General features: G+C 43.7%; 1 protein-coding gene across 1 annotated transcript in view; it reads left to right on the plus strand.

Annotated features, from left to right (window-relative positions):
- stk3 (serine/threonine kinase 3 (STE20 homolog, yeast)) overlaps window positions 1-20,692 on the plus strand; it is a 427,334-nt gene that overhangs the window by 315,957 nt on the left and 90,685 nt on the right. The window contains exon 10 of the mRNA XM_080194726.1: window positions 15,169-15,344. Within this exon, the coding sequence (XP_080050852.1) occupies window positions 15,169-15,344 (176 nt within the window). The remainder of the gene's footprint in view (window positions 1-15,168; window positions 15,345-20,692) is intronic.

A 20,692-nucleotide genomic window follows, 5' to 3' on the forward strand; every position in this document is an offset into this window, starting at 1 on the left:
CTGGGTATGTTGGCTTGGGAAATAACACTGCTGTTAGACTGCCATCCCTGCCACTGGATTTGGAGGATCTTGCAAAGGCACCACTGATGGTATTTATTCAATGCAGTTCTGTAGGGTGGCCAAATCTCTGAAGTACATAAGTGTGGAGATCACTGTTGCTGGGTAAACCATGATTTTGATTTTAAGATCCCGGCCCATTTGACTGAGTGTAGCATCAAGGTGCCCTGGCAAGAGAGAATCTAATCACTGCCTCTGGATATTCATTGACATTACCATCACTGAATCTTCCACCAACAACATCTTGGGTGTTACCATTGACCAGAAATTGAATTGGCCAGTCATATAAGTACTTTGGTTATGGAAGCATTTTCATGAATCTTTTTTGTGCTCTCCATAATGCGTTCACATCTTTTTTGAAATGCATGCCCAGAATTGGACCAAATATTCTAGTTGAGGCCAAATCAATGGTTTGTCAAGGTTGATCATAACTTCCTTGTCTTTGTACTTGATGTTTAATCTTTGAAACTGTACTGACATCATCAGCATTTTAAAAGAAACATTCTGCTGAGAGGGGTATGATTACTTTAAAAACATGTTTTTCATTGTTGCAGTGATCTAATTACAAAGTATTACTGCTAATATTGTCTGCAGTTATGTCATATGGTGAGGAGGACAATTTTCCTTCAAATTTTGCATCTGTGGCTAATTTTTAAAAAATTAATTTATGGGATGTGTGTCTTATTACTGGGCTAGCATTTATTGCCCATTACTAATTGCCCTTCAATTGACGGTGTGATAGGTTTTTTCAAAGGGCAGTTAAGAGTCAACCACATTGCTATGGATTTGGAGTCACGTGTAGACCGTGCCAGGTAAGGACATCATATTTTCTTCCCTAAAGGGCATGAGATCAGGCTGGTCAGCTCATTACGCTGCCAGGATAGGGGATAGTGCTTTTAATTTCCTGTGGGCCCAGAGTTGACATCCAAAATCTTGGGGCCGGTGTATTTGATATTTTCTCCAGTCCTTTCCTTTCTGCCCCCTTGTTATTTTGGTGCAACCAGTGTTCTTGTCTCTGTGGATGGTGTGAATTTTGCCTTGCTGACCTGAAGCTAGGCAAGTGAACTAGGAGGAAACTGGGATGAAGGACCAGCAATTTAAATTTGTCAGCTTGTAAAAAGCTGGGTGGTTCAACCTCTATGACGACTCTGTCTAGGCATGAATTGTATGTCTATGAAACATTTTTAACTATGAAACACCGTAGAACAGCTTTAAACAATTTTAAATGACTTCATTAAGACTAGACATCTTTTCAGATGAAGATGCTGTACAACTTATCTGGGGAACTCATAACACATAATTGATCAATTTGTTTGTTCTGGAATTTGACAGGTTAATGATCTTCCACAACAATTTCTGTGATTGTCTATTTGATCTCTTAAAATCACTCTAAGCCTGTGTTTTAATATGGTTTTTAACAAGATGTTCAGGTTGGTGTTTTCCCTTTGTTGCCAAGGTCCACTGATAGCTGTGTTATCTCTGACCTTGTTCTGCTTTGCTTATCTCTCGTTTGTCCTTCCTTTCAGAGAAGCAGTCTACCCAAACAATAATAAAATCCATGAAACTTTTCTGACTTGTCCAAACTTAATAATAGTCCGGCATGCTTTCTGAATTTAGTCAGGTTTCCATTGTCCTTCCTGTCCTGTTTCAGTAGGCCTTGAATCCCAAATTATTCTGCTTGCAGTTTTGTCTCAATCACATTGACTGCACATGAATCATTCTTAAATTGCTTAAATGACTATCTTATAATCCAGGGTTTCATCCTTTCTCACAGTTCTGGGGCAAACGCCGCCCTGACCATAGAACTTTCTTTATTCCTTCTTGATGTGGAGATGCCGGCATTGGACTGGGGTGGGCACAGTAAGAAGTTTCACAACACCAGGTTAAAGTCCAGTAGGTTTGTTTGGTAGCAAAAGCTTTTGGAGCACTGCTCCTTCATCAGGTGAGTCTCCTTGTTTATTTCTCGTTGGAGCAGCTCAAGAAAAGTCCAATATCCTTGGCTTCCTTCATGCATTGTGGTGGAGCAATAGGGAGGGGAGAAGCAATGCCTCCACCATTACCTTCAAAATTTTGGAATTGACTCAGCAAAGAGTAAAACAAAGGATAATCCAACTAACAGAGCTTCCTCCCATGCATAGATGATACAAAAGTCATAGTCATAAACATGATGATTTGAAGGCTTCGTGTTTCCCCAGTTTCAGAAGAAATATTTTGCAGGTTTCCAATTTTTCTTGGTAGATTTGTAAACATTTTATAAGTATTATTTTATTTTTTTTGTGGAAATGAATGTAAAATATAATTATGCTGGTCAGTTGCAAACTCCAGATAGGAAATTAAATTGTTTGTAGTTATATGTTACAAATATTCCTGACTGTATTTTGACCCACATAACTGGACAAAGTTCCTAGTTTCAAGCTTCATTTGGGAATAGAAAGCATCCAGTGCTTGATCTTTATGGATTTTTAGTGATTTTGATGCTAATGTGCGTGTGCTGCCAGAAGGTTACCTGTGGTGAAGCTTTTCCTTGGATTTGCACTTGTTCAAGCTCTGAGAGTTGTCTATGATATAGCAATGGTTTAGTCCTGGGAAAAGGAGGCAGACAACACAAAGCTTAGAAATACTATAAACAGTGGAGATTGTAGGAACAAACTGAAGGAGGATGTAGAGAGACTGGTGAAATAGATAGGCACAGTCAGGCCAAGAAGATGGTTGGCTTTGGGAGGGGTGGTGGCTGTGGCTGGATTGCCTAGGTCCAGGGATCATTGACTGTACTCATGTGGCCATCAAGGCTCCCTCAGAGTAGCCAGACACCTTTGTGAACAGGAACGGGTTCCACTAATTGAATATTTAAGTTGTCTGCAGCCACCATTAGCAGATACTGCAGATGTGTACAGGGTCTCAAAGAAGCTGTCAAGAGTCCTTCCTTGGACAGCCTCAGTTGCTTCAACTCTTCAGCCTACCCAAATACCTTTATGGCTGGATCCTGGGGGACATGGGGACATGAAAACATGACTTTTGACTCCTGTACACAACCCCAACATACAGGACACATACTACTATGGTCATATGACTGCAAAGGCCACCATTGCCCAGGCTTTGAAGGTGACTGCTGGAATTTTACTGACATGCTCTCCACACGATCAGGGTGGGCGAGGCTCGCAGAATGGCATTCTCTGTTGGCCTTGGCGGATGAGGTGGTAAAATTCCAGCTGACATTTCAATGCTTCAACCTAGGGAAGCCTGGATTCATATTCATGCTCAAGGATATTCTGCATAAATGGTATAAAATAGAAAATGCTGGAAAAACTCACAGGTCTCAAGGCATCTGTGGAGAAAGAGACAGAGTTAATATTTCAAGTCCATGTTACTCTTCTTCAGAGCTAAAGTAATGGATTTTATACTGTTTAAGAGGGGATGAAGCAGATTATAATGTCAGAGCTGGATGGGAACTAGGATTTGATAGCCGTTAAGGACACAAAACACAGAGGGCAGGATTATTTGAAATGGCGGAGGTGATAGTGGATGCCTTGGTGGTTATTTTCCAGACGTCGCTGGATTCCGGGGAAGTGCCGGATGATTGGAAAACGGCTAATGTTACGCCGTTGTTTAAGAAGGGTGCCAGGCAAAAGGCGGGGAATTATAGGCCGGTTAGTTTAACGTCTGTGGTAGGTAAAATGTTAGAATCTGTCATTAAGGAGGAAATTGCGAGGCATCTTGAAGGGAATTGCTTGATAGAGCAGACACAGCACGGTTTCATTAAAGGGAAGTTGTGTCTGACAAATTTACTGGAGTTCTATGAGGATGTGTCTAGGGCGGTGGATAGAGGAGAGCAGGTGGATGTGGTCTTTCTAGATTTTCAGAAGGCGTTTGACAAAGTACCTCACAAGAGGTTATTGCAGAAGGTCGAGGGACATGGAGTTGGGGGTAGGGTGTTAGCGTGGATAGAGGATTGGTTGTCAAATAGGAGGCAGAGAGTGGGGGTCAGTGGGTGCTATTCGGATTGGCGGATGGTGACTAGTGGAGTGCCCCAGGGGTCGGTGCTGGGGCCTCAGCTTTTTACCATTTATATAGATGATCTGGAGGAGGGAACCGAGTGTAGGGTGTCGAAATTTGCGGATGACACCAAGATTGGTGGAACGGCAAATTGTGCGGAGGGTGTGGAGAGTCTGCAGAAGGATCTAGATAGGCTGGGCGAATGGGCCAGGAAATGGCAAATGGAATTTAATGTTGGCAAGTGTGAGGTGGTCCACTTTGGTAGGAAGAATGGTAGGAAGGACTATTACTTACGGGGCGAAAAACTGCAGCAGGCGACGGTGCAGAGGGACCTCGGGGTCCTTGTGCATGAGTCGCAAAAACCCAGCTTGCAGGTGCAGCAGGTGGTCAGGAAGGCGAATAGGATGCTGGCCTTCATAGCGAGGGGGATTGAATATAAAAGTAGGGAGGTCTTGCTGCAGCTGTATAGAACATTGGTTAGGCCGCAGCTGGAGTACTGTGTGCAGTTTTGGGCGCCGCACCTGCGCAAAGATATTTTGGCCTTGGAGGGAGTGCAGAGGAGGTTTACTAGGCTGATACCGGAGTTGAGGGGGTTGAGCTATGAGGAGAGGCTGAATAAACTGAGCTTGTACTCGTTAGAGTTTAGAAGAATGAGGGGAGATCTCATTGAGACGTACAAGATGTTGAATGGGATGGATAGGATAGAGGTGGAGAGACTCTTCCCGCTCAAAAAAGACAGTAGGACTAGGGGGCACAGCCTCAAGATAAAAGGAGGGCGGTTTAGAACGGAGTTGAGGAGGAACTTCTTCACTCAAAGGGTGGTGAATCTCTGGAATTCTCTGCCCGTTGAAGTGGTGGAGGCTGCCTTGCTAAATATTTTTAAGACACGGGTTGATGGGTTTTTGATAGGAGAGGGGATTAAGGGTTATGGGGAGAGGGCGGGAAAGTGGAACTAAGCAGCAACAGATCAGCCATGATCTTATTGAATGGCGGGGCAGGCTCGAAGGGCTGGATGGCCTACTCCTGCTCCTATTTCTTATGTTCTTATGTTCTTATTTGGCCACGCTTGCCCTAAAACCGAAAAATCCCTCGCGAGGTCAGTGGATCTTTCCATTGTCCACCAGCGCCTGCTCCGATTCCCATGGTGGGCGGAAAGGGAAATTCGCCCCAGAAAGTGTAAATGATCATGTTAAAGGCTAAAAAAGATGCTGACACTGGCATAAAGGTAAAAGCGGAATGTGTTAAAGGCAAAACAAAGCAAAAATTAAAAATAAGTGACAGTTGGCGCTCTAGGGGAGGGGGCTCTGAGATGCACAAAAAAATCAAAATAATATTTTTTATAATGGGATTAAAAAGGGAAGTCGGATTGAAGGAGAGAGGTCACATCTGAAATTGTTGAACTAAATGTTGAGTCCAGAAAGCTGTAAAGTGTCTAATTGGAACATGAGACGTTGTTTCTGCAGTTCGCATTGGGCTTCAGTATAACATTGCAGCAGGCTTTGTGTACATGAGAGCAGGATGTCTGTGTGGAGCTTGCATGTCTCACCATGTCTGGGTGGATTTTCATCGGGTGCTCTAGTTTTCTCCCCCAGTGCAAAGATATGCAGATTAGGTGGATTGTCCCTTAATATTCTAAGAGAGGGCAGAGGGCCTGGGTAAGATGCCCTGGCAGAGAGTCAGTGCAGACTTTATAGGCTGAGTGCCTCCTTCTGCATTGTAGAGATTGTGACGCTACTGTGCCTTTAAGAAATGTAGTTTTAATCATGTTCTCTGCAGTTTGTGAGTACACCTGTTTTTTTGATACTGACACCATGAGGTCGGTCATGGCATCTTTCATTGCTGCTTAAGTGATTTAAGTGGGTTTTGTTTATATTTAATCTGGGCCTATTGCACTCTCCAGGACTATATGACATTTTATGAAGTGTTAAGGAGAGTATTAAATTAAAAGCTGATGCGTTCAGAATGGCTAAAAATTGTGGGCGATTTGAAGATTGGGAAAGATTTAAAAATCAACAAAGAATGACTAAGAAGGTGATAAAGAAAGGAAGGTAGAGTATGAAGCTACCTTCAATCCCATTAGTTTATCAAGCACTACCTCTCTAGTGACAGTAATCGCACCCAGGCCCTCAACTCTTACCATCCTTCTAAGTTTAATATCTGGCAAACTATTCATGTCCTCCTCCATGAAGACCGAGGCAAAAAACTTATTTAAAGCCTCAGCCATTTCCTCATCGCTCATTGCTAAATCCCCCCTCTCATCCTCCAAGGGTCCAACATTCACTCTAGCCAGCCTCCTCTTCTTTATATATTTGTAAAAACTTTTACTGTCATTTTTTATACTTAGAGCAAGTTCCAAAATCACATGAGCATTCTTATTTTCAGTGCTAAATCTAGAACTGGTGTATATTCATAAAGAGGCTTGTTGTATTGGAACAGTGCATTTCGTTGTTGAGATTTATGCAATATTATGTTTGTTTTCGTGTTTTTAATTGGTAAAAGTTATTGCTAATTTTCTTTCCATGTTAACTGTATTCTTAATTAAACTTTGTTTGATAAAAGCTCCCTAGTGGGTGATTTGAATCATACCTGATGTTATAATTCAGGTCAGAAACTCCAGAGTGTTTTATGAAGTCTGCCTGGGCTATAAATTTTGCACTTTGAATTTGGCTAGGGCGAGCATGAGGTGTTTCACTTCAGGTATGATTCAGCTGACCCACAACAAAGCTTTTATCAAAGTTTAAGAATATAATTAACATGTTTGGAAACAAAATTAGTAATAACTTTTAACAATTACGAACAAAAACAAAACCATTACTATAATGTATAGCTCTTAACAAATATATCTAAAATGATCCAATCAAACGAAACTTTCCATAGACAAAACCCTTTTCACAGGTTTAACACAACAAAGGCTAATGCTCACGTGGTACTGGTACTGAGTCTTTTGGTTGAGAATTGAAATCCTGACTTCCCAGCCTTGTATGCTTCAGGCAGCCCTCTGAATACACCTTGGACAGTTTGAAATCAGAACAGCTTCCCAGAATACCAGGGAGAGAGAGACTCTCTAGGCAAGCTGATCACCAACAGCAGATTTTCCACTCCAGGAGGAAAGAAGCACCTTGCTTTCAAATAACCAGCAGAATTTCCAAAACCAGAGAGAAAGAGAAACACTTCTCTTCAGCTTGAAGTCCCTTCTAAACTGAAACTGCATCCAGCCAAACAGAAAGTGAAACCTTAAGTTCACTAGGAAGAAAGTAAACTGTCCAAAACACATGACCTGCCAACCAGTCTTCCTCCTAACAATGCAGGGTCATAAAGGGTCCCAAAGTAAAAATGAACAAACCCCCATTTAAACCACTGAAGGAGCAATAAAAGGACTTCTACAGACAGCCCGGCAACAATGAGAGCGAAGGCTGTGAGAACCGCAGAGAACATGATTTTTTAAAAAATCTCTTAAAGGTACCAATATCACACTGAGGTGAAACATCTTATGCTTACCCGTGCCAAATTCAAAGTGCAAAATATATGATCTGTGCTGACTTAATAAAACATTTTGGAGTTCCTGATCTGGATTATAACAGGACTCTAAAATGGTGAGCTGAAATGGCAAGTGACAAGGAGGTCAGGGTCATACTTGCAGACTAAATGAGGGTGTTCCAGAAAGCTATTACCCAGTCTACCTTTAGACCCAAAGGTAGAGGAGGTCTCATTGGAAGCAGCAAATGCAGTAGACAAAATTGCAGAGAGTTGGCTCCTCCCTCTGTCACAGAACACACAGATCTGCACAGGCACAATGGTCCCCTCTGCTGCTATCTGCTGGCTTTTGGTGAGTCCCTGCCCCCTGCTGGCAGAAAACAGATTTGGCTTCATTTTTTTGAAAGAGTGAGGTAAGATTCCATTTTTATCTTACCCAAAAAACAGCCTGATTCTCTCCTGTTTTCACACTCATTTGGCACTTAAAATTTTTTTTCGGTAAGATTGCCCCCAAACCTCCCAAAAATGTTATGAATCTCGCTTTGAATATTGGGGTGCCTGAATTCAAAACTATACCTAACATTACTGTGGGAGTACCTTCATCCCTCAACCAAAGCTTGTTAAAGAGAAGATTCACTTCCACCTTCTCAGATTCGTGGGCAGAAGTTTCATCCTGACGTGGGGCAAAAACAGGCGTGGGTGGACATGTAATTTTGTTCTGCTTGCCAGTTTTTTGCTGCTATCCTTCCATTGTTTGCTGGAGCAGGCGGAGTGAAGGAGCAGAGAGTCAGGTAAGAAATTACCTGTTTAAAACCTGTTTAAATCATTTAAAAGCGTTTTTGCGGGCTTTTTGTGTTTACCGCTTTAAGAATTCAAAGGGAGTGGATAACAGGGATTTGTGGGTAAGCAGGCTTTTAAACAGCGCCAGGTTTAAAAGGAGGCCTGGTGTAGACAGCGGGCAGCGGAGTGAGAGGGCAGCAGAGTGAGCTACTAGGGCTTAGGAACAAAGGGCTTACTCGTTGTTCAATATTACTACAGGGAATAATGGAAGGGGATGTGATGTGCTGTTTCTGTATGATGTGGGAGCTGGTGGACCCCAGGGTCCTTCCCAGTGACCATGTCTGCAGTAAGTGCTGGTTGCTGGAGGAGCTCCAGCTCAAGGTAGATGAGCTGGCCTCTGAGCTACAGACACTGAGGCTCATCAGGGAGAGGGAGGGTGCCATTGACAATGGGGTGCAAGAGACATCCACCCCCCCTAGACTGGCTAACTCTAAGGGTCAGGAACAGGAGGGGGCTGCTGAGAGGAGGAAGGAGGGTGGGGACCGGAGGAAGGAGGGTGGGGACTGGAGGAAGGAGGGTGGGGACCAAATGCCTCAGCCTCTCAATCTGCATAACAGGTTTGAAGTTCTTGCTTCCAGTGTGGACAAGAACGAGGGCTGTGAGGTTGGTGAGCAAACTGCACACGGTACAGTGATGCAGACACAGGACATAGGCAAAGAGAAGGTGAAAAGGAACGTAGTCGTAATTGGGGATAGTGTGGTTAAGGGTATTGACACTGTCCTTTGTCACAGTGACAAAGTGCACAGAAGAGTGTGTTGTCTGCCTGGTGCTCGGGTCCAGGATGTCGCATCTGGGCTGCAGAGGAACCTGGAGTGGGAGGGTGAGAATTCGGTCGTTGTAGTACATGTGGGTGCCAACGACGTAGGCAAAATGCGAACTGAGGATCTGGGGAGGGAGTATGAAAAGCTGGGAATGGAATTAAAAAGTAGAACCGACAAGGTGGTTATCTCTGGACTACTGCCTGAACCGAGTGCAGACGGGCATAGGGTTGATAAGACTAAGGATGTGAATGGGTGGCTCAGGGATTGGTGTGGGAGGAATGGGTTTGAATTTATGGGGCATTGGCACCAGTATTGGGGTAGGTGGGACCTGTTCAGGTGGGATGGGGTTGGTCTGAACCGTGCTGGGACCAGAGTCCTGGTGAATCGTGTAGATAGGACTGTAGGTAGGGCTTTAAACTAATTGTGGGGGGGGGGAGGGTGCAAGGGTAGGTGAAATTACAGGGTCTAAAGTAAAGGAGAGGGTACAGGTAAGGGAAGAGGCCAAGGATGTCCCAATAATAAAAGTAGTAAGGGGCGTGAGTATGGTTGGTGGCGTTCTGGCAAATAGGGTGCAGGTGAAGGCTGGGATGAAGGCACTTTATCTGAATGCACGAAGCATTCGGAATAAAGTGAATGAGCTGGTGGCGCAGATCAGCACAAATGGATATGATCTGGTGGTCATTACAGAGACGTGGCTGCAAGGTGACAGGGACTGGGAGCTGAATGTCCAGGGGTATCAAGTGTTTAGGAAGGATAGGCAGGAGGAAAAAGGGGGGGGCGCGTAGCTCTGCTGATTAAGGATCGCATCAGGGTGGTAGTAAGGGATGATATAGGAGCCAAAGAGCAGAAAGTGGAATCATTGTGGGTGGAGATTAGGCACAGCAAAGGGAGGACGACGCTGGTGGGTGTCGTTTATAGGCCCCCAAATAATGATCTGGAGGTGGGGCGGGCTGTTAACGCGCAAATAAATGCGGCGTGCAGGAATGGAACGGCGATAATTATGGGGGATTTCAATCGACATATTGATTGGTTGACCCATGTTGGACGCGGTGGGCTTGAGGAAGAATTCTTGGAATGCTGCCGGGATAGTTTCTTTGAACAGTGTGTGTTGGAGCCGACGAGGGAGCGAGCTATCTTGGATCTGGTGTTATGTAATGAGGCGGGTAGAATTAGGGACCTTCTGGTGAAGGATCCTCTTGGGAAGAGTGATCATTGTTTGGTGGAGTTTCTGATGCAGATGGAGGAAGAGAAAGTAGGTTCCCAGACCTGTGTCCTTTGTTTGAACAGAGGGGAGTACGGTAGGATGAGAGAGGAATTGGTGAATGTTGATTGGGGGAGCGCTTTGGAAGGTAGATCTGCTGAGGAACAGTGGAGGATCTTTAAGGAGATCTTTCTTGGTGCTCAGCAGAAATTTATTCCGATGCTTAAAAAGGATCGTAGGAGAGATAATTAGCCGTGGATAACGAAGGAGGTAAAGGAAAGTGTTAAATTATAAGCGGATGCGTTTAGAGTAGCTAAGAGTAGTGGGCGAGAAGAGGATTGGGAGAGGTTTAAATGTCAACAAAGAATGACAAAGAAGTTGATAAAGAAAGGTAGGATAAACTATGAAGCTGGGCTAGCGCTTAATATAAAAAAGGATAGTAAGAGTTTTTATAAATATATAAAAAGGAAGAGGCTGGCTAGGGTGAACGTTGGACCCTTAGAGGATGAGAGGGGGGACTTAGTGGTAGGGGTTGGGGAAATGGCTGAGGCCTTGAATAACTTTTTTGTTTCGGTCTTCACGGAGGAGGACGGGAATAATTTGCCGGGTGTTAGCGATGGAAAGATGGTAGGAGTGGAGGGCCTGAATGACATTATTGTTACTAGAGAGGCGGTGCTTGACAGACTGGAGGGACTGATTGTGGACAAGTCCCCAGGACTGGATGGAATGCATCCAAGGATTCTGAAAGAAATGGCGGAGGTGATAGTGGATGCCTTGATGATTATTTTCCAAACGTTGCTGGATTCAGGGGAAATGCCGGAAGATTGGAAAATGGCTAATGTTACACCGTTGTTTAAGAAGGGTGGCAGGCAAAAGGCAGGGAATTATAGGCCGGTTAGTTTAACGTCTGTTGTAGGTAAAATGTTAGAATCCGTGATCAAGGAGAAAATAGCGAGGCATCTTGAGGAGAATTGTTTGATAGAGCAGACGCAGCATGGTTTCGTTAAGGGGAAGTCGTGTGTGACAAATTTATTGGAGTTCTATGAGGATGTGCCTAGGGCGGTGGATAGAGGAGAGCCGGTGGATGTGGTGTTTCTTGATTTTCAGAAGGCGTTTGATAAGGTGCCTCACAAGAGGTTATTACAGAAGGTCAGGGGGCATGGAGTTGGGGGTAGGGTGTTAGCGTGAATAGGGGATTGGCTGTCAAATAGGAGGCAGAGAGAGGGGGTCAATGGGTGCTATTCAGATTGGCGGTTGGTGACTAGTGGAGTGCCCCAGGGGTCGGTGCTGGGGCCTCAGCTATTTACCATTTATATAGATGATCTGGAGGAGGGAACCGAGTGTAGGGTGTCGAAATTTGCTGATGACACCAAGATTGGTGGAACGGCAAATTGCGCAGAGGGTGTGGAGAGTCTGCAGAAGGATCTAGATAGGCTGGGCGAATGGGCCAGGAACTGGCAAATGGAATTTAATGTTGGCAAGTGCGAGGTGGTCCACTTTGGTAGGAAGAATGGTAGGAAGGACTATTACTTACGGGGCGAAAAACTGCAGCAGGCGACGGTGCAGAGGGACCTCGGGGTCCTTGTGCATGAGTCGCAAAAACCCAGCCTACAGGTGCAGCAGGTGGTCAGGAAGGCTAATGGGATGCTGGCCTTCATAGTGAGGGGGATTGAATATAAAAGTAGGGAGGTCTTGCTGCAGCTGCATAGGGCACTGGTGAGGCTGCAGCTGGAGTACTGTGTGCAGTTTTGGTCGCCGCACTTAAGCAAGGATATTTTGGCCTTGGAGGGAGTGCAGAGGAGGTTTACTAGGCTGATACCGGAGTTGAGGGGGTTGAACTATGAGGAGAGGCTGAATAAACTAGGCTTGTACTCGTTAGAGTTTAGAAGAGTGAGGGGAGATCTCATTGAGACATATAAGATGATGAATGGGATGGATAGGATAGAGGTGGAGAGGTTCTTCCCGCTCAGAAAGGACAGTACGACTAGAGGGCACAGCCTCAGGATAAAGGGGGGGCGGTTTAGAACGGAGTTGAGGAGGAACTTCTTCACTCAAAGGGTGGTGAATCTCTGGCATTCTCTGCCCGTTGAAGTGGTGGAGGCTGCCTCGCTAAATATATTTAAGACGCGGGTTGATAGGTTTTTGATAGGCAAGGGGATTAAGGGTTATGGGGAGAGGGCGGGAATGTGGAACTGAGCCACGACAGATCAGCCATGATCTTATTGAATGGCAGGGCAGGCTCGAGGGGCTAGATGGCCTACTCCTGCTCCTATTTCTTATGTTCTTATGTTTTATCCTGTCGAAAAAATTTTCCATTAGTGAAACTGAGAGGTGAAGGGCTATCCACCTGTAAGCGGTGGGTAGCTACCTGAAGCCAGCTGAATGGTCGTTGTTGCAAATTATGAGAGGAAGCTGAACGTGGCAGGATTGTTCGGATGGATTGGGTTATGGCCAGTCAGCAGATTCTGAGGTCTTCCCCGCCTACCTGGCTGACCGCTGAAGGATTTCCTTCCAGGTCAGGTAGGGCTTGGCAGTGAATAAGGTCATGCCAGCATTGCCCAGACCCTGAGAATACATTTGTTTTGTGAATTAATTTAACTTGAAGCGAATATGTTCATCTAATTACCTTGACTTTCACTTTATGCTTTATGCTGCAAAGGTAATTTTATTAAGTCACTTGGTCTTCGATTTATTCCTGGTGTTATCTTTTAATTGCTTTTATGGAAATTGATTTAAACTATTAAAGCAACAGCATTTCCTTATTCACAGCATACATGTTAATGTTTTGCACCTATTGGTAGAACGTTTGCCACAAATCAAAACAGTCTGTCGGTAACAGAAAATTTCCAATGGTTGACTGCATTTCACTGATACCTCCAAAAATATAAAGTTTTAATGCCAATATCTATACATAAAAATGACATGTTCATATCTTTATGGAGATTATTCATAAGAATACAATCTGCTTCAAACTGAATTGTCTTCCCTGTATTGACTTTGACGGTGATTGTGTTTGCTTTATTAATGGGCTTTTTAACCAAGATTTGTCTTGCAAGTGCTATCAACTGAAACAGCATTTGCTTCAAAATAAATTAGGAGTGTTTTACAATCCGTAGAGCAAGATATGTAATTCAGAAAAGAATTAGAAAGGATTAATAGATACGAATCAACTGTATTTAGGTGTGATATTTGTGCAGTGTTGAGACTGCAAAAGGTTTCTGTAATACCATACTTGTCTAAGTTTGTTCTTCGAGCATCATGAAGTGTGTGCAATTTTGAAACATTTATTCGCGATCATTCTATGAGAGCAATTTTGAGTAACACTTTTTAATTAGGCTAAAAGGACTCACTCCAAAATTGTTGTATTTTTTAAATGGCAGTTTCCAATAGCATTGGCATTAAACAAAGAACAGGCATGTAAGTGTAAGAAGGTGACAGAATTTTTACCCTGACATGGCAAGAACAGAGATGAACAGACATGTAATTTGGTGCTGCCAGTGGTATATTGGCTTGCTATCACTATCTTTCTGAGCCATTTTCCCAGAGATTGTATCGAGGAATGAAGGGCTACCTTATCACAAACAGTTGAGTTAAGCTGAAGGCCAATTATGCCAATTATCAAAGGTCAACTGGAGATGCCCTCATGGTGGTGTATTAGGGTGGGAGTGGCAGCACTCTGGGCTCTAGGCCAACTAAAAGCTCTCCCCCACCTATCCGACCACAGATGCCGCCCCCGCCCCGCCCCGCCACATCAGCAGCTGCAGCCATTTTTTATTTGCTGTTCTCTAGTTGCTGAGAGGGAGCCTCAAGGCAGAGATAGAGGTGTCTTCAATCTCCCCCTCTCTATTCCGTACCTGCAATGAAACACTGCAGCTCCTTTTGTTCTGGAAGGCCTTCTATTGACTCTCAAGCATACAGAAGCTACCTGTCATCCTTAATTGAATTACAACCACATTATCTGGCCACAAATTTACCAGTCAAGTGAAATTCACTGTCAGGAGATGACTCCTGAAACATTGTGGGGTTCATCTAACCCTGACACCAGATCTCGATCCAAAATGCAAAGCCCTGCCCCAGATATCAGGTATTTCTGTTAAGGGGAAAGTAACAGAAAAATGGCTAAGGTCCTTTCTTATCAGGGAGTGAGAGTTATCTATACATCGAAGTCCTGCGTTTCTGGTATAGGGTCACATTAGGGTAAAAGCAAAATACGGTGGACATTGGAAATCTGAAGTAACATTGTCAGCACTGACTGACTGTATTCAGAGCCTTCCTGGGCTTTGGTTCCATTTCATCCTTTGCATCATCAAAAGTTGTAACAGAAATCTAATCTTTTTCTGATTGGCCATCAAGAACATCAAGCTTCCATAGCACTCAGATACATTGGGTGTTTAATAACATTTTCTGTTTTATTTTGGCTCAAAAGATGTAATTTCCAAAAAGAAAAAAACAAAATGTAACTAAGAACATACTTTTAGGAAAATAAGTTGTTCTGAATGAGAGGAACATTATTCATAGGTTTACTTTTTCCTCTCGTGACTACATTAATAAGAATACGGGCCATTGCATTCTACTGATTTTACAGATTTTAAACAAAAGTAATTGTCATCATGATGTTTTCCATGAGTTTTGAGAATCATGAAATAATTTTCAGATAATTAGTTATTTTGAAGTGTAGTTACTGTTGTTTGATCCCGATTGTTAGGACATTTTATTCAACAGAATGTGTGCATTTCTGTATCTCTGGCTCTGGAGAAGAAATGTTTTATTTATTTATAGGTAAATAACACTAAGTGGGACTTGAACATTTGAAGAAAATGTTACTTTTCTTTTTCCTTGCAGGGAATGATGCTCCAGAGCAGCTACAGAGACCAGCTTTTATGGATTATTTTGACAAGCAGGAGAAAAATACCAACCCTCTGGGAAATTGTAACCAGAATCTGCAGGAGTCTTTCCACAAATCAAAACATCCTTTTCCTGATAATTGGAAGGTACCTCAAGATGGGGACTTTGACTTCGTAAGTAGAGATTTTGAATACATTTTTCTGATGTTTGGTCCACTCAACAGGAAGACGGTGTCCATTGTCAATTCTTAATGTTCATTTTAACATCTTTTGCTGATGTGATTGATGTAAGTACATGAGAGCAAGTACCACTATGAGATTCATAACATGCAGACTTAGTATTGCAGATGCTGGACAACTGAACTAAAATCAGAAAATGGAACAAAAGGAAAAGGGTAATTGTAGTGGTAAAGGAGCAAAGCATTGGCCCAGAGTAGAATTTAATAGCAGAGTAAAGGTCAGCTCTGTCTGAAGGCAGAATCATAAAAACTCATAATCTGGCACTTGAGTATGTGAGGCTGGGAAGGGGGTGAAGTCAAAATGGAGAACAGAATTTGTGGTCTGGAGTTGTTGATTGCAGCACTGAGTCCAGAAGCAAAAACAGAATGCTGGAAAGACTCAGCAGCTCTGGCATCATCTGTAGGGAGAGAAAATTGAGTTTACGTTTCAAGAGGAGGATGCACAAATGCTTCAGTGTGATTTGGACAAGCTGAATGAGTGGACAAATGCATGGCAGATGCAGTATAATGTGGATAAATGTGAGAATTTCCATTTTGGTAGCAAAACAGGAAGACTGTTTATTATCTGAATGGCTATAAATTAAGAGCGGAATGTGCAAAGAGACCTTGTATACCATTGTCCTTGTATACTAGTCGCTGAAGGTAAGCATGCAGATGGTAAAGAAGACAAACAGTATGTTGTCCTTCATAGTGAGAGGATTTGAGTACAGGGGCAGGAATGTTTTGCTACAGTTGTACAGGGCTTTGGTGAGGCCACACCTGGAATAGTGTGTGCAGTTTTGGTCTTATCTGAGGAAGGATGTTCTTGCTGTAAAGGGAGTGCAGCAAAGGTCTCCCAGACTGATCCCTGAGATGGCGCCTGATATATGAGGAGAGGTTGAATCAGGTAGGGTTATATTCACTGAAGTTTTGAAGGATAAGGGGGGATCTCATTCTAACAGAACTAGAATGGGTAGATGCAGGAAGGATGTTCCTGATGGTGGGGGATTTCCAGAGCCAGAGGCTGTTGTTGAAGGATACAGGGTAAACCTTTTAGAACTGAGATGAGGAGAAATTTCTTCACCCAGAGATTGGGAAGCCTGTGGAATTTGCTACCACTGAAAGCAGTTGAAGTCAAAATGTTGCATGGTTTCAAGAGGGAGTTAGATTTCGCTCTTGGTGCCAAGGGGATCAAAGGATATGGGGGAACATGGGATTAGGCTATTGATTTGGATGACTAGCCATGATCATAATGAATGGTGGAGCAGGCTCAGAAGACTTGAATGGCTCTTTCCTGCTGCTATTTTCTATGTTTCTAAGTCCGTTTGACTCTTTTTCAGAGTCCAGAAGGTTGTGAAGTGCCTAGTTGGAAAATAAACTGCTATTTTTATGATGGATTAAGGTTCAATGTGCCTGAATCAGACCCTGCCCCTGATCACAGCCCCAAGTCAACGTTGCATGATTCTGCCGATTATTCCAGGAGGCTCTTCAAATTGTGCCTATTTCTTTGGCCTTTTGTCTTTTTGTGTCTAAAAACATTTAGTTTTTGAGGAAACTGATTTGTGTACACCAGTGAAACAAATAAATAAATGCAGATAGTTTTTTTTAAGTGGTTTTCCTTCATGTGCTCCTTAGATCAGGTTACTTACAGGAAGACTGGATGTTCTCAATAAAAGTGCTTATATTTGGTGATAACCTCATTTTAGCTGTGTTAATAAAACTGCAAGCTCTTAAACACATCAAGGAATACTTTAAAAAGAAACAATCACTTTCAATTATACTGCTGAATTGCACAGGTTCAATGAAAATCTTGTGGGCTGGGAGAATCTTGCAGCAGGTGATGCACAGGTTTCATGTTTGTCTTCCCGCCACGATAGTGTCTCCCCAGTGCTGGATTTCCGGCAGTGTCTGCTCCACGCTGGAACTTGGTGGTGAGATTTGGAAATGATTTAAATAATCATTTTCATGTAATTTAAATGAGATTTGTGAGCCTGGGACTGAAGCCTCCGGGCCCACTAGCCTCTCCCACCTCACCAGAGTGTTTCACTCCAGCAGGATTACACTAGCTCTCCACTTTTGGGGAACAGGCGGCCTGACCCCGCTGAAGTGAAGGGAGGGGCAATTGGCTCCCCTCTAGAGGGTCAGGTGGTTGGGGGATGCCCTCTGGGCATGGGCACCCTTGCACTGCCAGCCTGTGCCCCCAACACTGCACAAAGGGCAAACTGCCAGTGCCCAGGGGGCACCTTAAAACTGCCCATTGGACATGCGGCAGTGCCAAGGGGGCAGACAGGACCTATTGGGGGTGGGACCCATGGGGCTAGGGCCTGGGGGGCGATTGGTGTAGTTGGGGCATCCCGTTGCTACTCTGCACAGGATTCGGTCAGGGAAGGAGGGAGGCCAGTGATTGGAGAGGGTGGGGTCAGTCTGCTGAGGGAGTCGGCACTGTGGAGGTTGGGTCGGGACTGCGGGTGGGGTTACTATCATGGCAGGGGGCGGATGGATGGGGGGGGACTGGAGATTGTGGTTGCGGGGTGGGGGGGATTGGAGCTGAGCCTGCGAGTGGTCGGAGGAGCGGGCAGTGACTAGGGCAAGGGGTAGAGAGCCAGCATTGCAGGGATCGTGATGAGGCTGTCAACGTGGGGCTACTGTGCTGCCCTCAGCACTGACAGATTAGCGCACACACAGCAGCCCGCTCAGCATGTTGATTTCAGCCTCTCTAGCAGGAATAGGCCCTGCTGCTTAAGTTAAATGATATTTATGCTGGTGGCCTCTGCGGTGCACAGAATGTGGGGAATTCTTCTCTGAACTCCCACTGAAAAAAACAGCATAAATCACTCCAGTTTTCACGTGAATTCGGCACTTAAGGTTTTTTGGGGAGAATGTTTAGAATTATGCAAATGAATTTCAGTAGCACACAACTGTATTCTAATTAATAAAATATCACCATTGTCCCTGAAGTGGAAACTCTACCTCAGTAATATACAATGCAATCAGATAAAACTGAGCCTCAGGGATTCAGGCATAAGCATATTAAAAATTACATTTTTGTCACTGCTAGTTGTTTCTTTCAGATGGTTGAAGAAATTATCTTAATTCCAGATTTTTGTTCCACAATAAGTGGCTGCAGCTACTTATTTCATCTATATTCACCAGTGAGAAGTGCTGCATTTTATACCAAATTGCTTTTGAAAATGGTAATTAAGTGTACATTGAGGATGGAAGCAGGAGGAGGCTATTTGATCCTTTGAGCCTGGTCCACCATTTATTATGATCCTTGATCACAATGGCATATTCCTGCTTTCTCCCCATATCCTTTGATGCCATTGAAATTTATCTCTTTCTTGAATACATTCAGTGACTTGGCCTCCACAGCCTTCTGTGGCAAAGAATTCTGCAGTTCACTACCCTTTGAATGAAGAAATATTTCATCATCTCATCAGTTGGGGTAGGCAGTGGCACATTGGTATTGTCACTGGGGGCAAAGAACTGATCCCTGCAGCATCCCAGTAGTCACAGCCTTCTTCTCAGAAAAAGACACATTTATTCCCACTCTCTGTTTCCTGTCTGTCAACCAATTCTTGATCCATGCCAATACATTACTGCCTAAACCATGTGTTTTGATTTTTCTCACTCACCTCTTATGAGGGACCTTATCATAAGCCTTCTAAAAGTCCAAACATGCCACAGCCATTGATTCTCCCTTATCTATTCTACTACTTACATCCTCAAAAAACTCTAGTAAATTTGTTAAACATGATTTTCCTTTCATAAATCCATGCTTGCTTTGTGCAATACTATTAATGTCTTCCAAATATTCTGTTACCACATCTTTTATAATAGACTCTAGCACCTTCCCCAGTACTAAATCACAGAATCATATAACGCAGAAGAGGCCCACCGAGTCTGCATTGACACCTGAGAACCACCCAACCTACCTAATCCCACTTACTAGCACTTGGCCCATAGCCCTGAATGTTATGATGTGCCAAGTGCTCACCCAGGGTACTTTTCTAAAGGATGCGAGGTAACTCATCTCCAACACCCTCTCAAGTCAGTGTATTCCAGATCACACCACCCTTTGGGTAAAAGGTTTTCCCACACATCCCTGCTAAACATCCTGTCCTCACTTTGAACTTGTGTCCTCTTGTAACTGGCCTCTCAACGAAGAGGAACAGCTACTCCCTAGCCACCTGTTCGTGCCTCTCAAATACATCTAGTACGTATACTAATCTATATAATCTATGTAGTACATCTTGATCGGGTCACCCCTCAGTTCTTTTGTCACTGGGTGGGCAGTATTTATTGCACATTTCTATTTGCCCAAGTGGCTTGCTAGGCTGTTTCAGAGGGCATTAGGGTCAACTACATTGCTGTGGGTTTGGGGTCACATGTAGGCCAGATCAGGTAAGGATGGCAGATTTCCTTCCCTAATGGTTATTAGTTAACTAGATGAGATTTTATAACAATCGATAATGGTTCCATGGTCATCACTGGACCATTAATTCCAGATTATTATTGAATTCAAATTCCACTATCTGTCATGGTGGGTTTCAAACCTGGGTTCCCAGAGCATTACCCTGCATTTCCGGATTACTAGTCAAGTAACAATACCATTACACCACTGCCATTCTAGTAGAACGAGAAACTTAATTGTAAATTAATTGTATTTGAAACTGTTATTAGGAAACTTTTTATCACGCAGAAGATAATCGTTTATAATCCTCTGACAGAAAATGTGGTGGAATCGAAGACATTAGAGATGTTCAAGATGCTTGAAATAATTTGAATTTTCTTTTTATTCATTCGTGGGACATGGGTGTTGTTGGCTGGGCCAGCATTTATTGCCCATCCCTAGTTGCCCTTGAAATGTGGTGGTGAGTTGCCTTTTTGAATTGCTGCAGTCCATGTTCTTTGGTTTGATCCACAATGCCGTTAGGGAGGGAATTCCAGGATTTTGGCCCAGCGACTGTGAAGGAATGGCCATATATTTCCATGTCAGGATGGTGAGTGGCTTGGAGGGGAACTTATGGGTAGTGGTGTTCCCATGTAACTGCTGCCCTTGCCTTTCTTGGTGGAAGTGGTCGTGGGTTTGGAAGGAGCTGTCTAATGACTTTTGGTGAATAGCCCCCCTGACACTAAGGGACAATTTAGCATGGCCAGTCAACCTAACCTGCAATCTTTGGAGTGCGAGAGGAAACAAGAGCACCTGGAGGAAACCCACATAGAAATAATAGGCTCTAGCACTTTCCCAACTATTAAATCACAGAATCATATAGTGCGGAAGAATGCAGAAAGATAGTGGGA

This window comes from Carcharhinus amblyrhynchos, chromosome 8 (assembly GCF_965287045.1).
Source record: "Carcharhinus amblyrhynchos chromosome 8, sCarAmb.v2.hapA, whole genome shotgun sequence".
Lineage (NCBI taxonomy): Eukaryota > Metazoa > Chordata > Chondrichthyes > Carcharhiniformes > Carcharhinidae > Carcharhinus > Carcharhinus amblyrhynchos.